This window comes from Moschus berezovskii, chromosome 5 (assembly GCF_049115385.1).
Source record: "Moschus berezovskii isolate FMDL1 chromosome 5, NW_MosBer_1.0, whole genome shotgun sequence".
NCBI lineage: Eukaryota > Metazoa > Chordata > Mammalia > Artiodactyla > Moschidae > Moschus > Moschus berezovskii.
This window is the reverse complement of record NC_142464.1, coordinates 29,490,031-29,515,090: the sequence shown is the minus strand read 5'-3', so window position 1 is coordinate 29,515,090 and position 25,060 is coordinate 29,490,031. Positions and strand designations below refer to the sequence as shown.

Below are 25,060 nucleotides of genomic sequence, written 5' to 3'. Positions count from 1 at the left end.
ATATCTTGACAGCAGGGATTTCATCTTGCTTTTTATTTGCACAGCACCCGGTAAGTTTGCGGATTGAATAAGTAAATAACTAGACAAAATATTGGTAGACTGCTATTGACAAGCTGTGTGACTTGGGGCAAATTAATTTCTCTGGGCCTCATTTTCTCTCTTCAAAAGAAAAAAAAAGAGGTTAGACTAAGCATCTCCCTCTAAAATTATTTTTTTCTTGTAATAGTACTGTTGGAAGATTTCAGATTTTCTTGCCTTATTGAGATAGGTCAACTTAAGGAAGATGCACGTGAGAAGGTACAGTTAATTCTTGATTATCATATGGGGATAATATGAGGAGCTCTCTATTTTTGTATTCTGAGTTGTCATTTATGGTCCCAGTCCAGCTTCTTCCTGACATTCAGGTGTTCTGGAGTTGCATCTTTTTGTTGTTTTTTACTCAATGTTCATATAGCCAAAGAAATTGAAGGCAGACATGATACAGAAATTAAATGTAAAATTCAGTATTTTGATTCTGAATTGGTTTGAGGTCTCACTAATTATAGCTATATTTGGAGAAAGAAGATAGGTAAGTGGTAGTGGTATGAGCTGAGTCTTCATCTTTCATAGCAAGAACACAATGTCTGAACTTGATCAACTAAGAAAAAAGATATAAGCATAGTGTTTGGAGATATGGAAAGAGCACCCAGGAAAACCAAAAAGAGGAAGTTAAGAGCATTGAAAAGTTAATCACTCTGAAAATGAACCTTTGTTTTTTATATAAGCTCTTCCACTTGTGTGTTGTAGAATTTCTTTTTAACCATTAATTCTTTTGAATATATGTTGAATCCTTCCTATGTGCCAGGTACACTGGGAATGTAATGTTGAACAAGACAAATACATGACTTCATGGAGCTTATTAGATCATGTAATGTTTTCATTAAAATTTTTTCTTTTTATAATAGCTTTTTAAAAATGGGAAAATCACATAACTAAGAAACTGCCCAAATCGCAAAGGTATGGCTTTAATGAATTATCTCAAAGGGAACACATTTAATGTTAAATAGAACATTACCAGCACACCAAAAGCCTCCTTTCTGCTCCTTAGTCAAGATTCCTACCCTTCACTCTCATTTAAAAGGTTTCATTAATGACTGTTGGATTACATATATGTTGATTCCATGACTCGTTCATCCACATACAATTGAGAGTTGACTGAATGATTTCATTAATTCCAGGTGCTAACAGTGAGAGTTACAAAAGTTGAGTTCTCCTATGGTTAAAAGCCCTAAAGGCCGTTCATTTCAGATTTTCCTCACTAAACAAAATATATAAATAAAAACATAAAGCAAATCACATTTTCACACTAATTTGTCATTTATTAGTTTGAGTAAATATTTTGTTTATTGCCATTTATTCAAGATCACTGACAAAGAGACATGAGAGAAAGAAATATTTGCATCTGATCTTTTCAGACGTAGAAGAGAGGATGGTTAACTTTTTTTCCCCCTGCTCACTTTATACGCTGACATCTGCATATATTGAAGGGTTTATCTACAGAAGTGGTCATTGTGAAAAGGCCTTCATATCAAGACTCTAGAAGTGAACAGTCCCCTGTATAAGGCCTGATTTTGGTGCCTGCAAGTCAATATGTGTATGTATTTGGAAGGTGGTTATGATTTTTTTCTTTAAGGAATCCATTTTCTCCCTCTAGGACAGTTGTCACCATATGCACCGAAGCAAGTATTTCTGGTTCACGTGATGAATCCTTTTCTCTTAAAACATAAAGGATATATTTTTATTGATATTGGAGAATTAGTAAAAAAATGAAAATCCAAACTAAAGTTATCAGATTTAAGAGAATGTGATCAGTTTATCTATATTTGATCAAAAGAATATTTTTAATGTCTTAGGAGTTCCCTGGCGGTCCAGTGGTTAGGGCTCCATGCTTCCACTGCTGGGGGGCACAGGTTTGATCTCTTGTCTCCCTGGTTTGATCCTTTGTCTCCCTAGTTGTGGAACTAAGATCCCGCATGCCACATAGCGTGGCCAAAAAAATAAAAAAACAACATTAATCTCTAATTCATAATCCGTGAAGTCGCCTTCTCAATTTGCAAATATAAATACTCCATAATAGCACTCAAGACAAAGGCCATACATGAAATTAAAATTTGGTCATACTCTATTTTTATTATAATTTTAGTTTTTTAGAGCAGTTTAAGGTTTACAGCAAAATTGAGGGGAAAAACGGGGATTTACCATATACTGCCGGTCCCACACATGCATAGCTTCCCCGTAATCAGTGTTTCCTACCACAGCAGTGTATTTGTTGCAATTGATGAACCAACACTAACATCTCATAATCACCCAAAGTCCAAAGGTTACGTTATGGTTCCTTCTTGGTGGTGTGCATTCTGTGGGTTTGGACAGGTGTATAATTACAAGTGTCATCACTTGTTTGTCATGGTATCATACAGGAGTATATATTTCACTGTCCTAAGGAGCCTCTGTGCTCTGTAGAGACATGCATCCTCCACCCCCATCATACTCTAGTTTCAGGGAGGAAGAAATCTGTAGAAATGGAAATGTGGGAACAAAAAGTGCAGAACAAAGTCTAGTAAGTCAAACCCCTTTTTGATGCCACTTGTATGAAAGACCTTAAACTTTGAGTAAGTATATTCAGATGGTTTTAATGTGGAAATGGAAGGCAGCAATATTTCATGAGTGACTTCAGTTATAACATGAAAGGTTTTAGGTAATTTATGATAATTTTTAGAGAACTACTCTGGCAAATTTATTTTTGCCAGATTTTATCCTGCTATAGTGCAAACAATAAGAAATGTTACTTAGAGTGGAATCTGCCATTTGATACGTGCTTAGTCACTCAGTCATGTCTGACTCTTTGTGACCCCATGGGCTGTAGCCCACCAGGCTTCTCTGTCCATGGGGATTCTCCAGGCAAGAATACTGAAATGGGTTGCCATGCCCTCCTCTAGCCATTTGATATACCTGACATTTAATTATAATATTCAAAAATGTCCAAAATATTTTTGATCCTATACATTTCAGTCATTTATGATTAAGAAAACACCATAGGCAAAGATTTGTTTCTTACAGAAAGTGTTGAAATTCGTTCTAATCACTTCTCTCAGAAAATCCTTGTCCCGCATGATTGCAGTGGACAAGATACAGTGAGAATTTAGATGCTTCTTTCGTACAGGGGAATGAGGTTGTATTTACTATGCTTATTGATTCTAAGGCACACCTCCAGTTTAACATCTTGACTTAATCATATATGTTTGAGGATTTTCTAGATATCTTTCTGTTCTTAGTTTTTAACTTAATTTTGTTGTGTTTGAATAATATATTTTGTGTGCTTTTACTTCTTTGAAATTTATCGAGACTTGTCTTATGATCCAGCATATAGTCTCTCTTGGTGACTGTTCCATGTGCCCTTGAAAGTGTATTCTGTAGTCATTTGCTGAATGTTCTATACTGTATATGCATTTAGGTTAATTCAGCTCAAGGGTGGTGTTCCTAAATTTTCTACGAAAATTACTGATGTTCTCTTGATTTGCTTTTATCAGTTACGGAGAGAAGAGTGTTAAAAAATCTTAACTATAATTGTAGATATGTCCACTTCTTTTAGTTCTGCCACTTTTTACTGTGAATATGTACATATACATTACAGTATTATTTCTCAATGATGATCTGACTCTTCATTTTATGAAATGTTCCTCTTTGTCCCTGGTAGTCATTCTTCTCTTGAAATCTACTGCATATGATATTTTAATACAACCTGCTTTCTTGCATTTAGTATTTCCGTGGTGTAACTGGCATAACTTTCCATCTTTGTACTTTTAAACTCAGCCTTTAATATTGAAGTGTAATTCTTTTTAATTGTTTTAAATTGGAGGATGATTGCTTTACAATATTGTGTTGGCTTTTGCCACACGACAACATGAATCAGCCACAAGTACACATATGTCTCCTTCCTCCTGAACCTCCCTGCACCCCTCGCTCCAGCACAACTCGCTCTCGTTCCAACCCTCTGGGTTGTCATAGAGCACCAGGCTGATCCCCCTGTGCCTGTACGGCAGCTTCCCACTAGCTGTCTGTTTCACACATGGTGGTGTATATATGTTAGTGCTGCTGTCAAGTCAGCCCACCATCTGCTTCCCCCACTGTGTCCAAAGTCTGTTTATGTCTGCATCTCCACTTCTGTCCTACACCTAGGTTCATCAGTACCATTTTTCTAGATTCCATATATATGTGTTAATATATGAAATTTGCTTTTCTCTTTCTGACTTCACTGTGTATAACAGGCTCTAGGTTCATCCACCTCACTAGAACTGACTCAAATGCATTCCTTGTTATGGCTGAGTAATATTCCATTGTGGTATATGTACTGCTACTGCTGCGCCACTTCAGTCGGGTCCAACTCTGTGTGACCCCATAGACAGAAGCCCACCAGGGTCCCCTGTCCCTGGGATTCTCCAGGCAAGAACACTGGAGTGGGTTGCCATTTCCTTCTCCAGGTATATGTACTACAACTTCTTTATTCATTCATCTTCTGGTGGATATCTAAGTTGCTTCCATGTCCTAGCTGTTGTAAATCATGCTGCTATAATTCTTATGCAAACTTATACCTGAGTCTTGCTTTTGTGTCCAACAGTCAATCTCTGTTTTTGTATGGTTGACTTTAGTCTATTTCTGTTTAATGTAATTTTTGATATGGTTGGGCTTAAGCCTATTGCCTCGGTTAATTGTTATCCATTTGTGCCATCTGTTCTTTATTCTCTTTTTCCTCCTTTCCTACCATCTTTTGAATAAATCAGGGTTACTTTTAAAGTTCCATTTTTGTCTCCTTCATTGGCTATTTTTCAAGTGGCTGCTTTAGGGATTGTAATATGCATTCTTGCGTCTACCATTAATTAAAACTATAACATGTTGTATATAATGGAAGAATTTGATAGTGGTTTACTTCCATTTGTCCTCTTCCCTTCTGTGTTGTTACACTGTTTACTTCTGCAAAGGTCATAAACCCCAAAATGTAGTGTTTCTTTTGAATAAGAAGAAAAAAGTCTTATCCTTACCCACCTATTATGCGCCTCTGGTGTTTTTTATTCTTTCATGTAGGTCCAGGTTTCTATCTGGTACCATTTCCCTTCAGCATGAAGAACTTTCTTTAACATATCTTTTAGCAGACCTGCTGACGACAGATTTTCTCAGCTCTTGTTTATTTGAAAAATGTTGATTTCACTTTTTATTTTTAAAGGATATTTTTGCTGAATATAGAATTTTTCACTGATTTGGTTTTTTCATTTCAGCACTTTCATCATTGTTTCTGATGAGAAGTCAGTTATCATACTTAACCATTGTTCCCTCTTGTCCCTGTATACTTTTAGGATTTTTTGTATCATTAGTTGTTAACAGTTTGACTGACCATGGTTTTGTATTTATCCAACATGGTGTTTTTTGAGATTCTTGAATTGTGGATTCATTTTTTTAAATCACGTTTGCAAAACTCTCCACCATTATTCAAATATTTTTTCTTATTCTGGGACTCTAAATTACACATATATAAGACCACTTCATGTTGTCTCATAAGTCACTGAAAGTGTTTTTTTCCTGCTTTTTTTCTCTGTGCTTCACTTTGACTAGTTTTTTATTGACCGTTATTCAAGTTTATTGATTCTTCCTTCTACATTGCTCAATATTCTAATTCCACTTAGTGAAATTTCATTTCAATTTAGGATTTTATTGATCGTTTTTATGTTTTAATAGTTTTAATTTCTATGCTGAGGTCTCCTGTTTATCCACTGTATCCATGTTTCCCTTTACATTCTTGAACATTCTACTATTTGCAGTTTTAAACGTATTGGCTGCTAATTTCATCGTGTTATTTTTTCTTCTGAGTCATATTTTCCTACTTCTTTGCATATTTTGTCATTTTTTTGTTGTGCATTGCGAACAACACATTGTAGAGAGTATGGATCTTTGTTTTCATTTAAAGGTTGTTGAATTTTGTTGTAGCAGACAATAAATTTGCTCATGGATTACTGGGTTTTATTAAGATGAGTTTAGAGTAACCCTTATTCTAGGATATGTCCCTTACTTTCATTGCATGGTCTTATGAAGTCACAGCTGAATGTTAAGATTGTTAAATGATATCTCGTTACCCTAGATGATTAGAGTTTCAGAGTCTCTCAGAAGTTCCAGGAACTTCTGGAATCTCAGTTCAGCTTATTCTTGTTCCCCCTTGTCTGGATTTGGATCTCCAGCAGCTGTTTTCTAGTAGACTTTGCAGAATCTTGTCCTGCACTAGCACAGTTTAGTATTTGGCCAATGCCCAGAAGTGACTTCTATGCCGATTTATGAGCCTCTTTCTCTGTGTATCTCTCTCCTTTCTGAAACTCTCCCCAGTGAGATTGCTGCTCTCTATTTGGGCTCTATTTCCTTGTGTCATAGTTTGGAACACACCCTCAGTCAAAACATGAATTTGGAGCACACCTCAAGTGTTTTCCATTCTCTTTCGGTATATTGTCTTATACTGTCTCTTGTCCAGTGTCTTAAGTTATTGCTTTAGGTATTTTGTGTAGCTTTTACATCTGATTACGGCAGTGGGGGAAAGTCTAGGAATTATTTCTCTGTCATGACTGAAACCAAAAGTTCACATTTGGACAAGTCTGAAATTGCAGTGTTTATTTCCATTAATGCAAAATTTATTTTTTGAAATATTTATTTACTAATTTGGCAGTACAAAGGAGCAGAACTCTTATCTATTTTTGTTGTTGTTGTTTAGTCACTAAGGCATGTTCGACTCTTGCAACCCCTTGGACTATAGCCCGCCAGGCTTCTCTGTCCATGGGATTTCCCAGGCAAAAATACTGAATTGGGTTGCCATTTCCTTCTCCAGGGGATCTTTTCAACCCAGGGATCAAACCCGCATCTCCTGCATTGACAGGTGGATTCTTTTACCACTGAGCCACTAGGGAAGCCCATATCTATTTTTAGGTATCTATAAAAAAAAAAAAGATAAAGAGTAGAATAGTATGTTGTCAAGTGTGAAGTAATCAACACACAGAAGTATCATAGCCCTTAAACATGCACTTTAGAGCTATAGGTTATAGGGGAAATACAGGGTTTCTTGGCAAAGGTTGTATTTGAGTAGAAGCTTGAGAAGTGGGTAACGTTTAAGTAGGAAAGGAGGTATTTTAGGATGCAGGGCATACTGTGAATGAATAATACAAGATAAAAATGATCAAGGCATTTTAAAATTTTTTTGTAATTTTTTGGCTGTGCTAGGTCTTCGTTGCTATGAGGGCTTTTCTCTAGTTGCAGTGAGCTGGGGGTGCCTCTTCAGTGCTGTGCATGGGCTTCTCATTGCAGTGGCTTCTCTTGTTGTGGAGCAGGGGCTCTAGGACACATGGACTTCAGTAGTTGAGTTGTGGCTCCTAGGCTCTAGAGCTAGGAGCTTGGTTATTCCAAGGCATGTGGGATCTTCCTGACCAGGATCGAACCTCTATCGCCAGCACTGGAAGGTGATTTTTTACCACTGAACCACCAGGGACACCCAGAAAGGCATTTTTTAAAAATATTTACTTATTTTTAATTGATTGATGGTTGCTTTACAATATTGCTTTGATTTCTGTCATTTATCAACATGAATTAACTATAGGTGTGCATATCCAGCAAGGCATTTTTGAATGATCAGTCTGCCTCTCATAGAAGGTTTTGGTTAGGATGTAGTGAAAGCCCTCAACCACTCAGCATATTATATGATAAGCATTATCTCTTTAAGCATTAAGAATCTGTTAAGGTGATGCTTATAGTGTGATATGGTGAATTGGCTGAGTACTTTCGATTTTGTCTTTTAAGAAATAAGGCAATAATGTGAAGGATGCTTAAAGAAGAAAAAAACTCCACAGTAAAGGAGAACAGTGGAGGCTATCATTGTCATTCAGACGTGAGGCGGTGACAGTTTAACTGGAGTGTAACAGTGAAAGGAATGTGGAAAGGAGGGGGCAGATACAGGAAATAATACAGAGGGAAAAAACCAACAGAAATTGATTATTGACTGGATATGTGTGAGATAGGCAGAGGCAAAAGCAGAAAAATTTGACTGATTTTTGCCCCTGAGTGCACGAGAGAATGATGCATTGGCCAAAACTGGAAAGTCAAGCAATGAGGCTCATTACCATAGGAATGACGGATTTGGTGTTAGGTCTCGGAAAAGACTGATTCTGGGAGGGATTGGGGGCGGGAGGAAAAGGGGACGACAGAGAATGAGATGGCTGGACGGCATCACTGACTCGATGGACATGAATTTGAGTGAACGCTGGGAGTTGGTGATGGACAGGGAGGCCTGGCGTGCTGTGATTCATTGGGTCGCAAAGAGTCGGTCACAACTGAGCAACTGAACTGAACTGAGTAGAGAGTTGGGCTTCCCTGGTGGCTGAGCAGTTAAAGAATCCACCTGCCGATGCAGAAGATGCAGGTTTGATCCCTGGGTCAGAAAAATCCCCTGGATAAGGAAGTGGGAACCCACTCCAGTGTTCATTCTTGCCTGAAAATCCCATGCAAAGAGGAGCCTGGTGGGCTACAATCCATGGGGTTGCAATAGAGTCAGACACGACTTAGCAACTAAATAACAAGAAGTAGAGAGTTAAAAGGATTAAAAACATTATTAATTTGTTTCATAATGGGTTCAGTCCCTATTTCAGGAAGACCCCCTGGAGGAGGGCATGGCAACCCACTCCAATATTCTTGCCTGGAGAATCCCATGAACAGAGGAGCCTGGTGGGCTACAGTCCATGGGGTCGCAAAGAGTCAGACACAACTGAAGCGACTTGGCACATAATGGTATCTGCTTAAAGCTAGCAGCAGTTTATTAATATTTATATTTTGAAGGTTTTAATAGTACTAACTTTATTTCTGTTTATACTGTGCTGGTTTTGCCTATTGTCCTTGTTCCTTTTGTTCACTTGGAAACTGAATAGACCAACAAGTAAAATGAGTACAAAGGGGGTGGTCTAAATAAGACCCTAACAAAGTGTACCTACCAAATTACCAAGATAATCTACCTAACCTATGCCCCACACGCCCTCCATTTCCCGTGACACTTATGTTGCATTGCCTTTGCCTGCCTTCCGACTTACTAAACTGTTGCATTAGCTAGCCTTTGCTGCATAAAAACAAAAATATTACCACAAAGCTAAGATATAAGCATTTGTTATTTCTCTCAGTTAGTGAGGCTGTCCAGGTCATCTGCGGATCTCTGAAACCTTTTAGCTGCTTCGCTGGTGCTGTGTGGTCCAGGGGTCCTCAGCGTGAGTATCCCCTCACTGCTCTGTGTGTGGTCTCTTGTCCTGCAGTGGGAGGGCCCAGGCTTACTCACAGGGCAGCTGTGTTTAAAGAGAGCAGAATGGTCGTTGCACGGCCTTGAAGTCTGCATTTACAGCTCACACTCCTGTCTGCTCTGTTCGTCACAGTAAGTAATAGGCCTACCAAGATTCAAAGGATGGAGAAATAGATTTTTCCTTTTGTTGGCTGGAGTTGCAAAGAATTTTTGGTCACTGCTTTCAATCTGCCACAACTGCCATCTCTGTGAGTACAAGCACCACATCACTCTTACGTACTTTGGTATTTTTGGCAACTGACACATAGTAGGCCTAAATGTTTTTTTAATGAATGACTAAATTAATGTCGGGAGGAAGCATTCAAGGGGCATTTCAGTATACCTTAACTTTATACTTTCATCATACCATTAGTGAGAATGGTGATTTCTATGGGCATGTTTCAGAGAGAATCTCTTTATTCTCCTTTTAGCCTTTGAACTTGATCAAAGCAGATGTTTAAAGCAAAACAAAGCAAAAGGCAACTATCATTTGCATTAATGTTGTCTGGTATTTTTACCTTCACTTTTAATATTCTTGGAAGATCGCTCTTAAATATTGTGTATTGTCACAATCCTGTTCCAGTTTTCAGGCTATACTGAGGGTAGACGGCCTCCAACCTGAACATTCAGGAGACCTGGAGCTAAGATGCTGTATTAAAGCTGTGAGTCCAGGAGGAAAATCGCTTCTGCCGCTTAGAAAGTGATTGAATCATGGTGGAGTCAGATTAGCTGGCATTACTCTGTCCATCTAAGGGGATCCCGTCTTCTCTACAAACCTCAGTATTCTCATCTGGGACAGTATTTCTCAGAATTATTTTGAGAGTTACATGAAATATGTGAAGCACTAGCGCTCATTCCTTACTCATGGCCCGCACTCAGTAAAGTTTAGTTCTTTCTTCGTGTGAAGCAGCACACTGTCATGGCACAATGCCATGCATCTGGGTTTCTCATCCTTGGCACTGTTGACATTTGGGGTTGGATATTTCTTTATTGTGACGGGCTGTCCTGTGCATTAGAGGATGTTCAGCAGCATTTCTAATAGCTACTCATTGGATACCAATAGGACCACCTGCTGGTTGTGACAGATGAAAATGTCTACAGCTTTTGCCAAATGTCCCTGCAGGCAAAATGCAAACATTTTTTTCAGCAGTGATAAGGATCAGGAGGGAATGTGGCAGTATATCCATAAATGTAGGATGGGAAAGAAATGAAATCACTTGTTTCTTCTGAGTGCCTAAAACTTTTACTGCCCGTTATTCCCATCATTTTTTATAAACATATTATTTACTGTGTTACATGAAATGGCTAGCATTTGCTGTGTGTCACTGACTGTACTAATAAGCTTTGCATGCAGTAATAGTTGAATGTTGTGTCAGATTGGCATTCCATTGTGAACAAGGACCTTATCTCATACCAGCTCCAAGCACAATGCATTTGTACTTACTAGGTAGCTATTCTACATGTTAATTGGTCACATTGCGTCTAACTCAGTGGAGTTGAGAGGGAGCTGAAAATGAAATGGAGGAGTGGAAAAACATAGAAAATGAGTTTATATTTTCTGAAAATTTCAGTTCAGTCGCTGGGTCATGTCCAACTCTGCAACCCCATGGACTGCAGCACCCCAGGCTTCCCTGTCCATCACCAAGTCCCAGAGCTTGCTCAAACTCATGTCCATCGAGTCGGTGATGCCATCCAACCATCTCATCCTCTATCGTCCCCTTCTCCTGCCTTCAATCTTTCCCAGCATCAGGGTCTTTTCAAATGAGTCAGTTCTTCACATCAGGTGGCCAAAGTATTGGAGCTTCAGCTTCAGCATCAGTCCTTCCAATGAATATTCAGGATTGATTTCCTTTAGGATTGACTGGTTGGACCCCCTTGCAGTCCAGGGGACTCTGGAGTCTTCTCCCACACCACAGTTCAGAAGCATCAGTTCTTCAGCACTCAGCTTTCTTTATGTTCCAACCCTCACATCCATACATAACTACTGGAAAAACCATAGCTTTGACTAGGTGGACCTTTGTTGGCAAAGTAATGTCTCTGCTTTTAACATGCTGTCTAAGTTTATCATAGCTTTTCTCCCAAGGAGCAAGCATCTTTTAATTTCATTTGTGCTTACTAGGTAGCTATTCTACACATTAATTGGTCCTATTGTGCCTAATTCAAACAGTAGGGAGCTGAAAATGAAATGGAGGAGTGGAAAAACAGAAAATGAGTTTATACAAATCTAAATGTGGTAGGACACAAATATTCATTCTTTTTCAAAAACAAAAAATCAGCTATTCTGAGAAAAGTATAAACTCACCACCAAATTTCATCTTCACTATCAATATATGATCAGAAGATATAAATAGCCACTTTAAAGTTAATTTTTTTCTATTTATTATGAAGAAGAGTCCAGTAGTACTTAGAAGTTTTTGATTCATTCATGTTTTATGTTTTATTCAGGGTAATCATTAATTGTTAAAGATGTCAGAGTTAAACTTTAAATTCAGGACAGGGTTTTATTTTCCTTTTTTTGCTATTAAAATATGTATTTCCAATTACATAAGTTAGAAAATTAAAACACATTTATACTTAAGGAGTAAAAGTCTCTACATTGCTATGTATGGGTCTGAATTATCATTTTAGCAATTATGTAACTGGATGAATGTAGCATAATTAAGTCTCCTATCAAAGGACATATAAATTATTTACAGTTTTTAGCTGCAGCTCAGATGATAAAAACCTGCCTGCAATGCAGGAGTTTGGGTTCAATCCCTGAGTTGGGAAGATCCCCTGAAGAGGGGAGTGGCAACCCACTCCAGTATTCTGGCCTGGAGAATTCCATAGGCTGTACAGTCCATGGGGTTGCAACCAGTCAGATATGACTGAGTGACTTTCACTTACGTTTCGCTTCATAGTCTTGTAATTTTTTTTCACACTTGCCCATATAATTCTTTAGTACACATTTCTGGAAGTGGAATTGTGGAGTGAATGTTGTTGTTCAGTCGCTAAGTCGTGTCGGACTCTTTGTGACTCTGTGGACTGCCCCCAGTGAACAGTGGGTGATGCTGTCTAAGGATCTCATCCTCTGCTGCCCTCTTCTCCTTTTGCCTTCAATTTTTCCCTGCATCAGGGTCTTTTTCAGTGAGTCGGCTCTTTGTATCAGCTGGCCAAATTATCGGAGCTTCAGCATCAGTCCTTCCAATGAATATTCAGGGTTGATTTCCTTTAGGATGGACTAGTTTGATCTCCTTGCAGTCCAAGGAACTCTCAAGAGTCTTCTCCAGCACCACAATTTGAAAGCATCAATTAATTTGTTGGCGCTTAGTCACACAGAGTCGGACACGACTTAAGTGACTTAGCAGCAGCAGCAGCAGCAGCCTTTTTTATGATCCAACTCTCACATCCATACATGGTTACTGGAAAAACCATAGTTTGACCATATGGACCTTTGTTGACAAAGTGATATCTTTGTTTTTTCATACACTGTCTAGGTTTGTCATAGCTTTTCTTCCAAGAAGCAAGTGTCTTCTAATTCCATGGCTGCAGTCACTGTCCATAGTGGTTTTTGAGCCCAAGAAAAGAAAATCTGTCACTGCTACTTTTCCCCCTTCTATTTGCTATGAAGTGATGGGACCGGATGCCATGATCTTAGTTTTTATAATGTTGAGTTTGAAGCCAGCTTTCTCACTGTCCTGTTTCACTCTCATTAAGAGGCTCTTTAGTTCCTCACTTTCTGCCATTAGAGTGGTATTATCTGCATATCTGAAGTTGTTGGTATTTCTTCCTGCAGTCTTAATTAGTTTGTGCTTCATCCAGCCAGGCATTTTTCCTTGGTGTACTCTGTATATGAGTTAAATAAACAGGGTGACAGTATCCAGCCTTTTTATACTGAGCCAGGCAGCTGTTCCATATAAGGTTCTAACTGTTGCTTCTTGACCTGCATACAGGTTTGTGGCATGACTAGACACTCTTATTTGAATATTTCACATTATATGTAGTACATATATAATGTTTCACATATGTAGTGTATATATCTTGCAGCATGTTTCTTCCAAAAAATCCCTCCATGAAAAGAAGCTCCAGTGTATTCTTTCTTTTTATTAATCAATCATCCAACAGAGAGATGATGAAAAGTCACTATTTTTCTTGTGAGGTACTAGAATTACATCTCAATGGTGTCTATTATGACTGAAAATAAATTTGAAAGTGGAGTCATTTTCTATCTCTGATTCCCAACCACATCTTCTGAATGGCATCTAAGATTCTGTTTTTCAAACTGCAGATTGTGAAGTCATTTTAATGGATGTGAAAATTATTAATTTTTAAATAGAATGTATTTTCTTACAGTATGCTGTGGTCAAGGAGTGTGAATATATCTGATCCTGGAAAATTCCCCTGGTTACAAGGAAGGGAGTACCACCAACTCTATCCTTAATGATCCAACCCTGTAACCTTGGTTTTGCAGCCCTCACTAAGAACTCCTTGTGCTAGCCTCTGATATTGGTGGTGGAATTGTCAGAGATGTGCAGAAAATAATCCATTAGGCCTTTCATGCAGAACTCACCACATATTCAGAACTTAGCCAGTTATAACATTAGCCTCTCATGTGAGAAATACAAGCAGTTCACTGGGGGAGATATTTTATTTATTGCTAACTAGCTACATTTTCCATTTCCCTTTCCATGGTGTGAAAATGTTCCTGAAAGCTTGCTGTTGAGGCCGAGAGATGCAGAATGTAGGCCCATCTTCTCACAGTCAGTTCAGTGTCTCCCTTTCTGTTTCGGGGTCTGTCCTCAAAAGCACAGAACTGTGTGCAAAGGGAAAGTGAGAGGAAGGGCTGGGGGAGCTGGAAGGAAGTAGGGACTTTCCCTGGTCTTTCCTAATCCTTCAGTTCCAAAGGCTTAGTTGGTATTTCAGAATTTTGAAATAAAACCTGCTCTTACAATTAATGCAAATATTACTCAGTGATTCATCCTTTCCAAATAATTCTTGGTTTCATTTGACATTTTATTTTTAAATCATGAATTAACATTGACATCACTCCCAGGGTACTGTTACCTCAGCTCTTCACAGGGAACTGTCTTACAAAGGCCAAGTTCAGATTTTAACCATCATCCATACCTCTTGGGCTGCTTTTGGGCTTTTAAAACTGTTATCTTCTGGTTCATCCCAGTACACCAGCCCCGAGCATCCTGTATCATGCATCGAACCTGGACTGGCGATTCATTTCACATATGATAATATACATGTTTCAATGCCATAGGGGGATGGGATGGGGAGGGAGGTGGGAGGGGGGTTCAAGATGGGGAACACATGTACACCCGGGGCAGATTCATGTCAATGTATGGCAAAACCAATACAATAAAGTAATTAGCCTCCAATTAAAATTAAAAAAAAAAAACTGATCTTTTGGTACAGGTTTGTACTTAAATCGTAGGGAGGATATTGGAGGGAGGACTCTATGTAATTGGGTGTTTTCTCCAGTGATTTGATTTAGAGATCTTTGAGTTTTCACTACAGTGGTGATCATGATAATAACCCTGCATCGTTTCTAATCAAGTAGATTTAGTTGCATTTTTAGAATTAGGGCCAGGCCCACCTTACATTAAATCAAAGGTCAGGAAACCATCCACAGGTTTAAATATATATGTAAAATCAGTGTAATCGAGATTCTGAACAGGTTTTGTCAGTTTAACAAACCAGCAGCCTCCTTTTGCTTTTGAAGACTGTGGGCTAAGATTAGAGGATTCAGGTGATGAGCCCACATTAAAGGCAAAAAAAAAAAAATTGGTCTTAATATTTTTCTTGGAAGCTAAGGCTTCTGTGGTGTTTTGAGAATAAGAATTTTTCACATGGAATATTGTAACCGGTGTTAGCCCTGTGTTTCAGTGTAAGACTATTTGCTATCATTCTTTTCTTTTTAATATTTATTTACTTCTTTTTCATGTTTATTTACTGAAACTCTTGGTTGCGCTGGGCTTCCCTTGTGGCTCAGCTGGTAAAGAATCCGCTTGCAATGCGAGAGACCTGGGTGCAATCCCTGGGTTGGGAAGAACTCCTGGAGAAGGGAATGGCTACCCCCTCCAGTTTTCTGGCCTGGAGAATTCCATGGACTGTGTGGTCCATGGGGCTGCAAAGAGTAGGACACGACGGAGCGACTTTCACACACTTGGTTGCCCTGCGTCTTGGTTGCAGCATCTTTAGTTGTGACATGAGGGATCTTTTAGTTGTGGTATGTGGGATTTAATTCCCTGATGAGGGATTGAACTTGGGCCCCTACACTGAAGCTTGAACTGTTAACCGCTGGACCACCAGGAAGGTCCCTAGTATTCTTTATGTAACTGAAAATCATGCTAATGAATCTTTAATTTGGATATATATGGAAGTCCATATTAAAAATCCGCACTTACAAAAAGAGTTTTGATGTAGGTGATTTGTTCTTTGAATAAGCATTTGTTAGCTAACCAGCATATTCCAAGCAGAACTCTATTTCTTTCAAAGGTCCATCCCCCATCAAAATCTCTCATATTGCAGATAAGGAAACATAGGACACTGTAGGTTAGTTATATATCCAAAGTCACACACCCAGCAGTGGCAAAACTCTTGAATTTCAAATGACTTAATTCTTCACTGTATCAGGTCAATTCTCCTCCTTTTAGCTGGCCTTAATCAACTATAGCTGTTTGTAATTTGTTAGTCAGCTTCTTGTTTTCAACAAATATTTTTCCTGCAAATCTGTAGGACTTCTTGCTGTGTAGAACTCAGAGCTGCTCTTTCCCCTTTGTTGAAGTTTGGCATTATCTGCATCACACAAGGAACCCTCCAGTGACTCCCCCACCCCTGCCCAGTCACAGAGTGCTGTAGCAGGAGAGGATCTCATTGGAAATTGGAGTCCTCTTTGGGGGATTTTGGATCGTTGAATGATATATTCATTAGAGTGAAGGCTAAACCATTTTAACAAAGAGACCCGACAGCACACTGGGTTAAGCAACAGGGGAGCTGATTTCTTTTTTCACATCACCGTCATTCAGCTGCCATTCATCATTATGTAGGTGGTAGAAGCCAGATTGTCTCCATATCTAGATTCTCTCCAGTGGGAAAGAGAAGAAACAAAAACACGGAGGAAGGATGTCAAGCGCTTTAAGCCCAGAGCTGGAAATGGCACACACTAAATAGTTCTGACATGCCACTGGCAAGCGTTTCTTCAGATGACTGTCCCTAACTCCACAGGCTCTGACTGAGCGGGTTTCCAGCTTCAAGTCTGTTACTGTGGGAAAGGAGAGGACAGATTTTGGTGGACTGCAGACAGCTTTAGGGCAGCCCCCATCTCAAGTGCCCTTGAATGCTTTATAGACTTCATGAAGAAAAAGAGAAAAATTAGCCTCAAGTTAATACTTACTTTCAACTGTGTGTTTTTAAATCTTCTAATTTTTTCAGGGAATATGTCTAAAATTTGATCTAAGTAAATTTAATGACAGTTAACTAAAGTTAACCTATACATATTTAAAATGATGATGAGTACTTCTTAAGGAAATCCAAAATGATGTGTGATTTTAGACACTTTTTGTATCTGGTCATGTGGCTCTTCATTTTTGTCAGGGCCTTTGATGTATTGATATGTGGCTGGGTTAAATAAATCTGAGACTCTAGCCTTGGTGATAAAGGCTCTTAGGTGCATGCCTTTTGATTGCACATTTAATATCAATGTTTCTATACTGCTCTGGCAGTGAGAGAAGTGGCCTGAAACAGCGGAGTGTTTTAGAGGACAAGCACTGCACACGGCGGCTGTCCTCCCCTCGTGCTGTACAAAGCACTGACCCGGACCCCTGAGAGCCAAATGACTCCCTCTGAGTTTCTCAACTCAAGTGGCATGAAAAGTGGGGAGATAGTTCCAGGACCATGACAGAATTCATGAAGGGTTGGAAAATAACCTACACAGAGAGCTCAGTGAATCTTTGAAGTCCGGATGGTAACAAAAAGAAATGACCTCTAAGAAATCTAATGGCATGATTTCTGTACCGAGGATGAAGGCTAGCTGTACCAAACTCCAGGACACTGTTGTGAGGTTGACATAAGGGTTATGGGTTATATGTGAGTGGTAATTCCTTGATTATGCAATCTTTCTACTGTTAGACTTAGATTCCCAAGAGGAATTCCTAAGGTCTTTAAAAAAAAGGGGAGGTGGTTATATTTGGTCTTACTGAAATAATACAGTTTACTCCTTCATAGTGGAGTTTTTAAGGTTCATTCCAGTCTTAACAGTTCGGTTTTGTATTCTTTTGATGTACAGCTCCAGAATGGCAGAAGACGACCCATATTTGGGAGGGCATGAACAAGTAAGTAGTATAATAATCTTGCTAACAATTTTTATAACAACAGTATAAACAATAGTAGCTATCAGGAAAACTCTTAAAAGAGGTAAAAATTTCTTTTAAATTGTTTTTCTTGTCCATTTACGGTCTTAGAAGACATGCCATGTAAACAACAGTGTCCCTGCTGTGGCACTGTTGTAGCATAAAAGTCATACATGCTGTTGGTCAAATGATGGCTACTATGTTAGTTTGTTAGGGCTGCTGTAACAAATTACCACAAACTGGGTGACTTAAAACAACAGATAGATATTCCCTCTCAGTTCTGGAGGCAGGAAATTCAGAAGCAAGATGACAACAGGATTGGTTACTTCTGGAAGTTCTGAAGGAGACCCTGTGCTTCTCTCCTAGCTTCAGGTGGTTCTTGGAAGTCCTTGGCATTCCGTGGCTTGTAGCTGCTCCTCTCCAGCACATTCCTTCTTCTGTTTGTCTCCTCTGTATCTCCATACCCAAATCTACCCCCTCTTTTCTCTTATAAAAGTACCAGGCAGTGGATTGAAGGCTCATTCTTCAGGATGACTTCATCTCAACTTGATCACATCTGCAAAGACCCTATTTTTAAGTAAGGTCACATTCACAGGTATTAGGAGTTAAGACTTGAACATATCATTTTGGGGGGAGGCCAAAGTATTTATTTAAAACTCATCTAATGAGGAGTCAGATTGGTATAGTGAAAAGGACTTAGAATTCAAAGATCTTAACTAAGTGCTGACTGCTCTTAAAACTTGAGGAATCACTTAGCACCTCCACCCCGACCCCACACTCACGTACAGTAGCGTTTAAAAGAATTAATGGGCAGTGAACGTGCTCTGGGGACATGAAACTGTTCATTATATTAGCAATTATAAAGGGATACTAGTGTCCTTTTTTTTCTCCTAACGTCGTACTTGAAAAATTTCAATTTCAAGCCTGTAGAAATTGTGAATAGTCCAGCGAATCTTTGTTGGTTGTTAATATTTTGCACTATACATACATATGTGTGTGTACACACACAGAGAAACTTATGTACAGTGCGTGTGTGTGTATATATATACGTAATGAACCATTTGCAAGCAGTTTTCAGACTCTAGGGTAATTGCAATGGCAATATTAAGAGTATTTAAAATAGTGACATTTATTCACTCATGATCTACTTATTGAGACATCACTGTGTATCAGAACATTGGCTAAGGAGGGATACAGAAACGTGACACATTTCAGGAAGCTGCCATTTTTGTAGCAGGAGGGACAGAGACGTGAATAGTTTCCCTGTGGTGATGAACACTGAGTAGTGGTCTGCATGCAGCGGGACACAAATGTCGAGAGAGAGGAAGGGCATGGTTATGGAGACGTTCCCAAGGCAGTCTGCGGAAGCTGAGATTTGAAAGGTGTTGTTTGCTAGGCTAGGCAAAGAGAGGGAGCAGTGGGTACCAGGACATCTGGTCCACGTCTCATAATCATTTCACACGTTAGCCACCTAAAAAAAAATGTATTTCCCAAATTTATGCATGTGAAGAATCAGTCAGAAAACCAAAAGTGAAATGTGTTTTGAGGCATCTAGTGTTACTTCTTTAAATAAAATACTTATGTCACATTCATTACTCTTCATAATGTTCTCATTGATTTAGAAAGAAAGAATATGCATTGCTTTTCATATTAAGATGCTGAATTTTATTGTACAAATGATACAGGATAAATCTAGCAGCATTTTCTCTGATTACAGCATGGCAAACATTTGGCTACTCATATTATCAAAAACCTGTGCTTTACCTTTCACTTTTAATATGCTGTCTCTAACAAAGGCAAACACTAACCAGCATTAGGGTTGGTTGGCTTGGTTTTAAACCATGCTTTCCTGTCTATGCACAGGAAATCCTATCAGCAAGAGATGGTCCTTTATGCCACACAAGAGTAAAACCTGCTGCAAATCGTAATTTCGAAAGCTTTTCTTTGTGGGCATTTTTGTCAGCACCAGAGGTGGGGACATGTTCTGATAGTTCCATTTTTAAAGAGAGAGGTCCTTGAAGTTTGAGTTTTTCCCCCTTGTGTCAAGATTAATAATTTATATTTCCTGAAGTTTACATGTCTTCAGTGAGATCCGCGGTATTTTAATGTGTTCTGGGGTTTACTCCCCACCCCTGACCTAACGCACATGTAAGCTGCAGCACATGCCCCTTCTTTGTCCTTCTTGTCTGCAGTGGCGCTGTGTCTCTCCTGAGATCAGGGTTTTTGCCCTTTAACCAGTCGTTTCCTGCAGGACCACAGGAAAGTTTTTTGTTCTGCTAGATCATCTTTTCTGCTCTGAGACTTGTAAATTCTCGCTATAAGATGGGGCCCATTTTTATAACAACATGTTTTTTCATTCCTTTATTTCTCTTTCAGCAAACAGTGAATAGTGTAGATGAACTTTACTCCTGAGCATTGATGTGAAACACATTTATTGCTCCTCAGTTGAAAATTTGCATACCTCACAACTGGATCTGAAGCGTTCTTTGTTTAAACACTGTGTTTCTTAGTCTTGATTTTAACTAGACATACTATTGATAGATTCTTAATACCCAAGAATGTCCAATAATATACTAGTAAAGAAAAGGAGTAAAATATTGGTGTTTATTTTTAATGCCTGATCCAGCACATTTACTAACTAATGTATTATAAAAACTGAAGTGTGTTTGATTTCTGTGCTATTCACAGACGTTTCATAGATGACTTATTTAGACTGAAATAAATACGAAACTCAGAAATACAAATTTTAAATCCTGAATGAACTAAGTAGGAAGGAAATGTTACCCTTGGGATAAATCATTTTTAGTAATGTTTCAAGATAGATTATAATTCAGTCACAATGTTGTTTACCCACTGTATTGGTTTTCTGGTGCTCCTGTAACAAATTGCCACAAATTTGGCAACTTAAAAAACACAGATTAATTCTCTTACAGTCTGGAGGTTAGAAGTCCATAATCAAGGTTTGGCAGAGCTGTATTCCTTCTGAAAGTTTTCCTTACCTTTTTGAACATGTAGAGGCTGCTTGCCTTTTTTGGCCTGTGACCCAACCCCTTCCGTCACTTTAGCCTCCTATTACCATTGTTACATCTCCTACCATTCACTTTGATCTCCTGCATCCCTCTATCAGGCCTGGCCTGGACAATTCAGACTAATCTCCCTGTCTCTGTATTCATTTGTAAAATCCCGTTTGCTATAGGAGACAGCATTCCAGGTTCTAGGGGTTGGGATGTGGGTGTCTTTGGGGGAGCCGTTATTCAGCATATCAAACCCACTAAATTCCAGGTATTTTCATTATGCTAGGTAAATAAAGATGGAAAAAAAAAAAAGATGAGGGAGTTCAGTGCTCAGTTAATCTGCTTTTTGGACTAAGTTATATTTTGAGTTTTTCTATAAATTGTTCCAGGGCTCTCATTGTCTGAATCTTTCGGGATTTGCAGTTGGATGCTAGAGGAGGCGGAGAAGGCAATGGCAAGCCACTCCAGTACTCTTGCCTAGAAAATCCCATGGATGGAGGAGCCTGGTAGGCTGCAGTCCGTGGGGTCGCTGTGGGTTGGACACGACTGAGCGACTTCACTTTCACTTTTCACTTTCACACATTGGAGAAGGAAATGGCAACCCACTCCAGTGTTCTTGCCTGGAGAATCCCAGGGACGGGGGAGCCTGGTGGGCTTTCATCTATGGGGTCACACAGAGTCGGGCACAACTGAAGTGACTTAGCAGCAGCAGCAGCTAGAGGAGGAGTTTATTTACCATTATAAAAGAAATACAGATTTCTAGGATTATATTCTCCTGTTTATATTTCTAAGAGAGTATAAGCTTTAAATCATTTATTCAACAAATATCTAAGTACCTACTGTGATAAATATACACTGGACCCTGCAGATATACCAGTAAGCAAACTGTACTAGGTCCTTATCTCTGTGGCCTGTACACCTGGGTTGTTCTTCTGAAATCCCTTTGTCACACAACCCTAGCCCAGCCCCAGGTAAAGTTCTGTACACATGAGAACTTAGTTAGGTTTCCTGAGCATATTTTTAAAATTCTGCTTTAAAATATTTTCAGGTTTTTAGTTTTTGTTCCTATAATTAAGTTTTAGGTTTTTCAAGTTTTTAATACAGTGTTGGAAAAGTAATGATTGAAATATTTAAATTTTCCTTTTTGTAGATGTTTCATCTGGATCCTCTGAATCATACAATGTTTAGTCCAGAATTATTTCAACCGGAGATGCCACTGCCAACAGGTAAGAAAATTCTTCATCTTTTGCCTATCATTTTGCTTTTGCTTTTTTTAAAATTTGATTTTTTTATACACTCTTTTATGAAGTCTGTGAGTTACCTAGAAAGGAAATGGTGATTTATGTTTTAAAAGTCAGTTTTCAGTATACTTTTTTGGACTGAATTGGCACAAACATGTTTGATCCCAGTAACCCATTGTATTGGAGAAGGCAATGGCAACCCACTCCAGTACTCTTGCCTGGAAAATCCCATGGACCGAGGAGCCTGGTAGGCTGTGGTCCATGGGGTCGCTAAGAATTGGACACAACTGAGCGACTTCACTTTCACTTTTCACTTTCATGCATTGGAGAAGGAAATGGCAACCCACTCCAGTGTTCTTGCCTGGAGAATCCCAGGTACGGGGGAGCCTGGTGGGCTGCCGTCTATGGGGTTGCACAGAGTCAGACACGACTGAAACGACTTAGCAGCAGCAACCCATTGTATGACTGATAATTGTTGCTGATATCTGCTAGCACAGCTCAAAAGGAACTTCTTTACTATGTTTGATTTTTTTCTTTTCACCCAATCTTGTTATTTCTGGGGTTTTTGTCACTCCTGTTTCCTTTGCCCCAAGCACATGAGGCAGTCTCAACTCTCAGATCTATTCCCAAAACACTTACTTGAGTACCCATTGGGTGCCAGCTAGTATACCACACACCGGGAACATAAAGTGTACAAAAGTCATCTTGGAAGAAAAATTATCTTTTTAAAAAACTTCTTGCTGTATGTTCTGACCAGTTGGATGAACTCGTGATAATCATCCATCCTCCTAACATGACTGTTAATTATCCCCATCAACAAGTTATTTAATCTCATATAAATGATTTTTAAAAAATCAGTCTCTGTTTTTATTTATTGCTTTTTATGTAAGCTTGCTGTGATAGCTCTTTTTATGTGTTCCTCACATCACCAGAGGGACTTAACAGATGTTCAAAAGCAGTGTGAGTAAATTTTGGAAGTTGTCTATAAAAGAGAGTTTTGTAATTACTGAAGTACATCAGCTATTCTATTTACCATGGACTTGCTTATCCTCAATGGGAGACTTTGCGCAATTTGTATAATTGTCATTTAAAATTGCTGTTGTTACTTTGTACTTACTTTTCATTTTTTATATCAGGTGTTTTTTTTGAATTTTTATATCTATTATTTCTAGAAGTTCATGCAGGGGGAAAAAATAAATCTGCTAAACCTTCAGCTTCATTAGCTTCACAGACTGTATTGCTGAGGCCTTTCTTTACCCCACAGATCATAGCTGAGATGTCCTCAAGTGTTGTCCAAAATAAGCTCTAGATCAAAAACTAAATGTCTTGGTAGCTTCTGTGTTTTCTGTGAACTTCTTATTCTGGGGATCAAAGTCTTTTTCTTGGTTTTGATGCTTTATCGAAAACATAAAAGTTACTGCCCTCAGGAAACATATACTTTTCCATTTAATGGCTTATAGATGCCAAACAGTATCCTGATGCAAAGGATTTCCTAATGTTTTTATTTCATCAAATTTATAGAGATAGAAATAAGGTTATCGAAAGAACCGGCTCAGTAAATATTCTGTAGTCAAAGTTTCATGTTGTAGGAATTATTTAGCCATAACATTAGAAAAAGACTTCCCAGGTGGCACTCTTGGTAAAGAGCTTGCCTGCCAATGCAGGTTCAATCCCTGGGTCAGGAAGATCCCCTGGAGGAAGGCATGGCAACCCACTCCGGTATTCTTGCCTGGTTAATCCCATGAATAGAGGAGTCTGGAGGGCTACAGTCCATAGAATTGCAAAGAATCAGGCACGACTAAAGCAACTTGGCATGCACGCTACATTAAGAAAACTTTTACAATTATACCTCAAAATTGTATTTTCCAGTTATTACCTCATCGTTTTTTATTGTCACATACATGTTCCCTCTGCATTGTAATGGCATAGTTCAGTTTTTTATAAACCAAGATTTATGGATATTTTATTCACATTTTAAAGGAATAGAGAGGTTTTATAAACCAATATTAACTTGTAATTTTCATATGGACTGTTTTATCTTCTGTATTTCTTGAAATCTGAAACCATGCTACTTGTTGAAAGCTCTACGGGGTATGGCACGACTGCTAGGTCTATAGCATCATGCTGTAATTTAAATTACTCTACACAGTAGGATGTCAATTCATGGCATGGAAATGCAGCCAAAGAAAATTGGCATTAAAACAAATATATGCATAGCAAATCACATTTTCTAGTTGATTTAACGTTTGAGTGTATTCCCTGAAATAGAAAAATGGTTCCTTTTCACTAATAGAATTACCAAGCCTTAATATTTCATGTATTTAGAAGAAATTAAACCATACAGCAAAAATAATAACAAAACTTCAAATATTTTTCGAAGAGTTACTAAGAAGTGAGAGACTTGAAGTCTGATATAAATGTGCTCCAATTCCTCTGTATTTTCCATGATATCCAAATGTTGCTTTATTTATTTCTTTTGGTGAAGATAGTTGATTTACAATGTTGTGTTAATTTCTGCTGTATAGCAAAGTGATTCAGTTATACATATGTATGCATTTTTCATATTCTTTTCCATTTTGGTGTATCACAGGATATTGAATGTAGTTCCCTGTGCTATATAGTAGGACCTTGTTGTCAAATGTTGCTTTCTTAAAAGACTTCTCTTCTTCATATGTTCATTTAGTTTTCTAGAGAGAATGTTTATGAGTAGATTTGTTGAAATGTTGTATAGACCTTATTTAGCAGTGTGAAAATATTTATTATGTTTCTAGTCAGTTTTATCTCCTTAGAAATTAAATTCTAGTCATTTTTTGGAATTTTAAAGTTCTGACAGTTTCTTTTCTAAAAAATAGTTGACTATATCCAGGAACTAATTTCAGACAGAAAAGAGAAGATAATTTACCTAAATTATATAGCATTGGTCAGTCCCTACCCTTTTTTCTTTTCTTGTGTATGTTTCAGTTCAAATTCAGTTATTATTCAACTGACTTCCTAGTAAACTTCTTGAATAATAACAGGAAATAATTATACCTTAGTTTCCTACAGTTCTTTGCCTTATCCTGATTCATCATAGTGCTGAAAATAAAA

At 38.4% G+C, this 25,060-nt stretch overlaps 1 protein-coding gene across 2 annotated transcripts in view; it reads left to right on the top strand.

Annotated features, from left to right (window-relative positions):
• NFKB1 (nuclear factor kappa B subunit 1) overlaps nt 1-25,060 on the top strand; it is a 126,140-nt gene that overhangs the window by 8,357 nt on the left and 92,723 nt on the right. For both annotated transcript variants that reach the window (XM_055435091.2, XM_055435092.2), the window contains exons 2-3: nt 17,655-17,700; nt 21,883-21,958. In XM_055435091.2, the coding sequence (XP_055291066.2) occupies nt 17,662-17,700; nt 21,883-21,958 (115 nt within the window). In that variant the 5' untranslated portion in view covers nt 17,655-17,661. The remainder of the gene's footprint in view (nt 1-17,654; nt 17,701-21,882; nt 21,959-25,060) is intronic.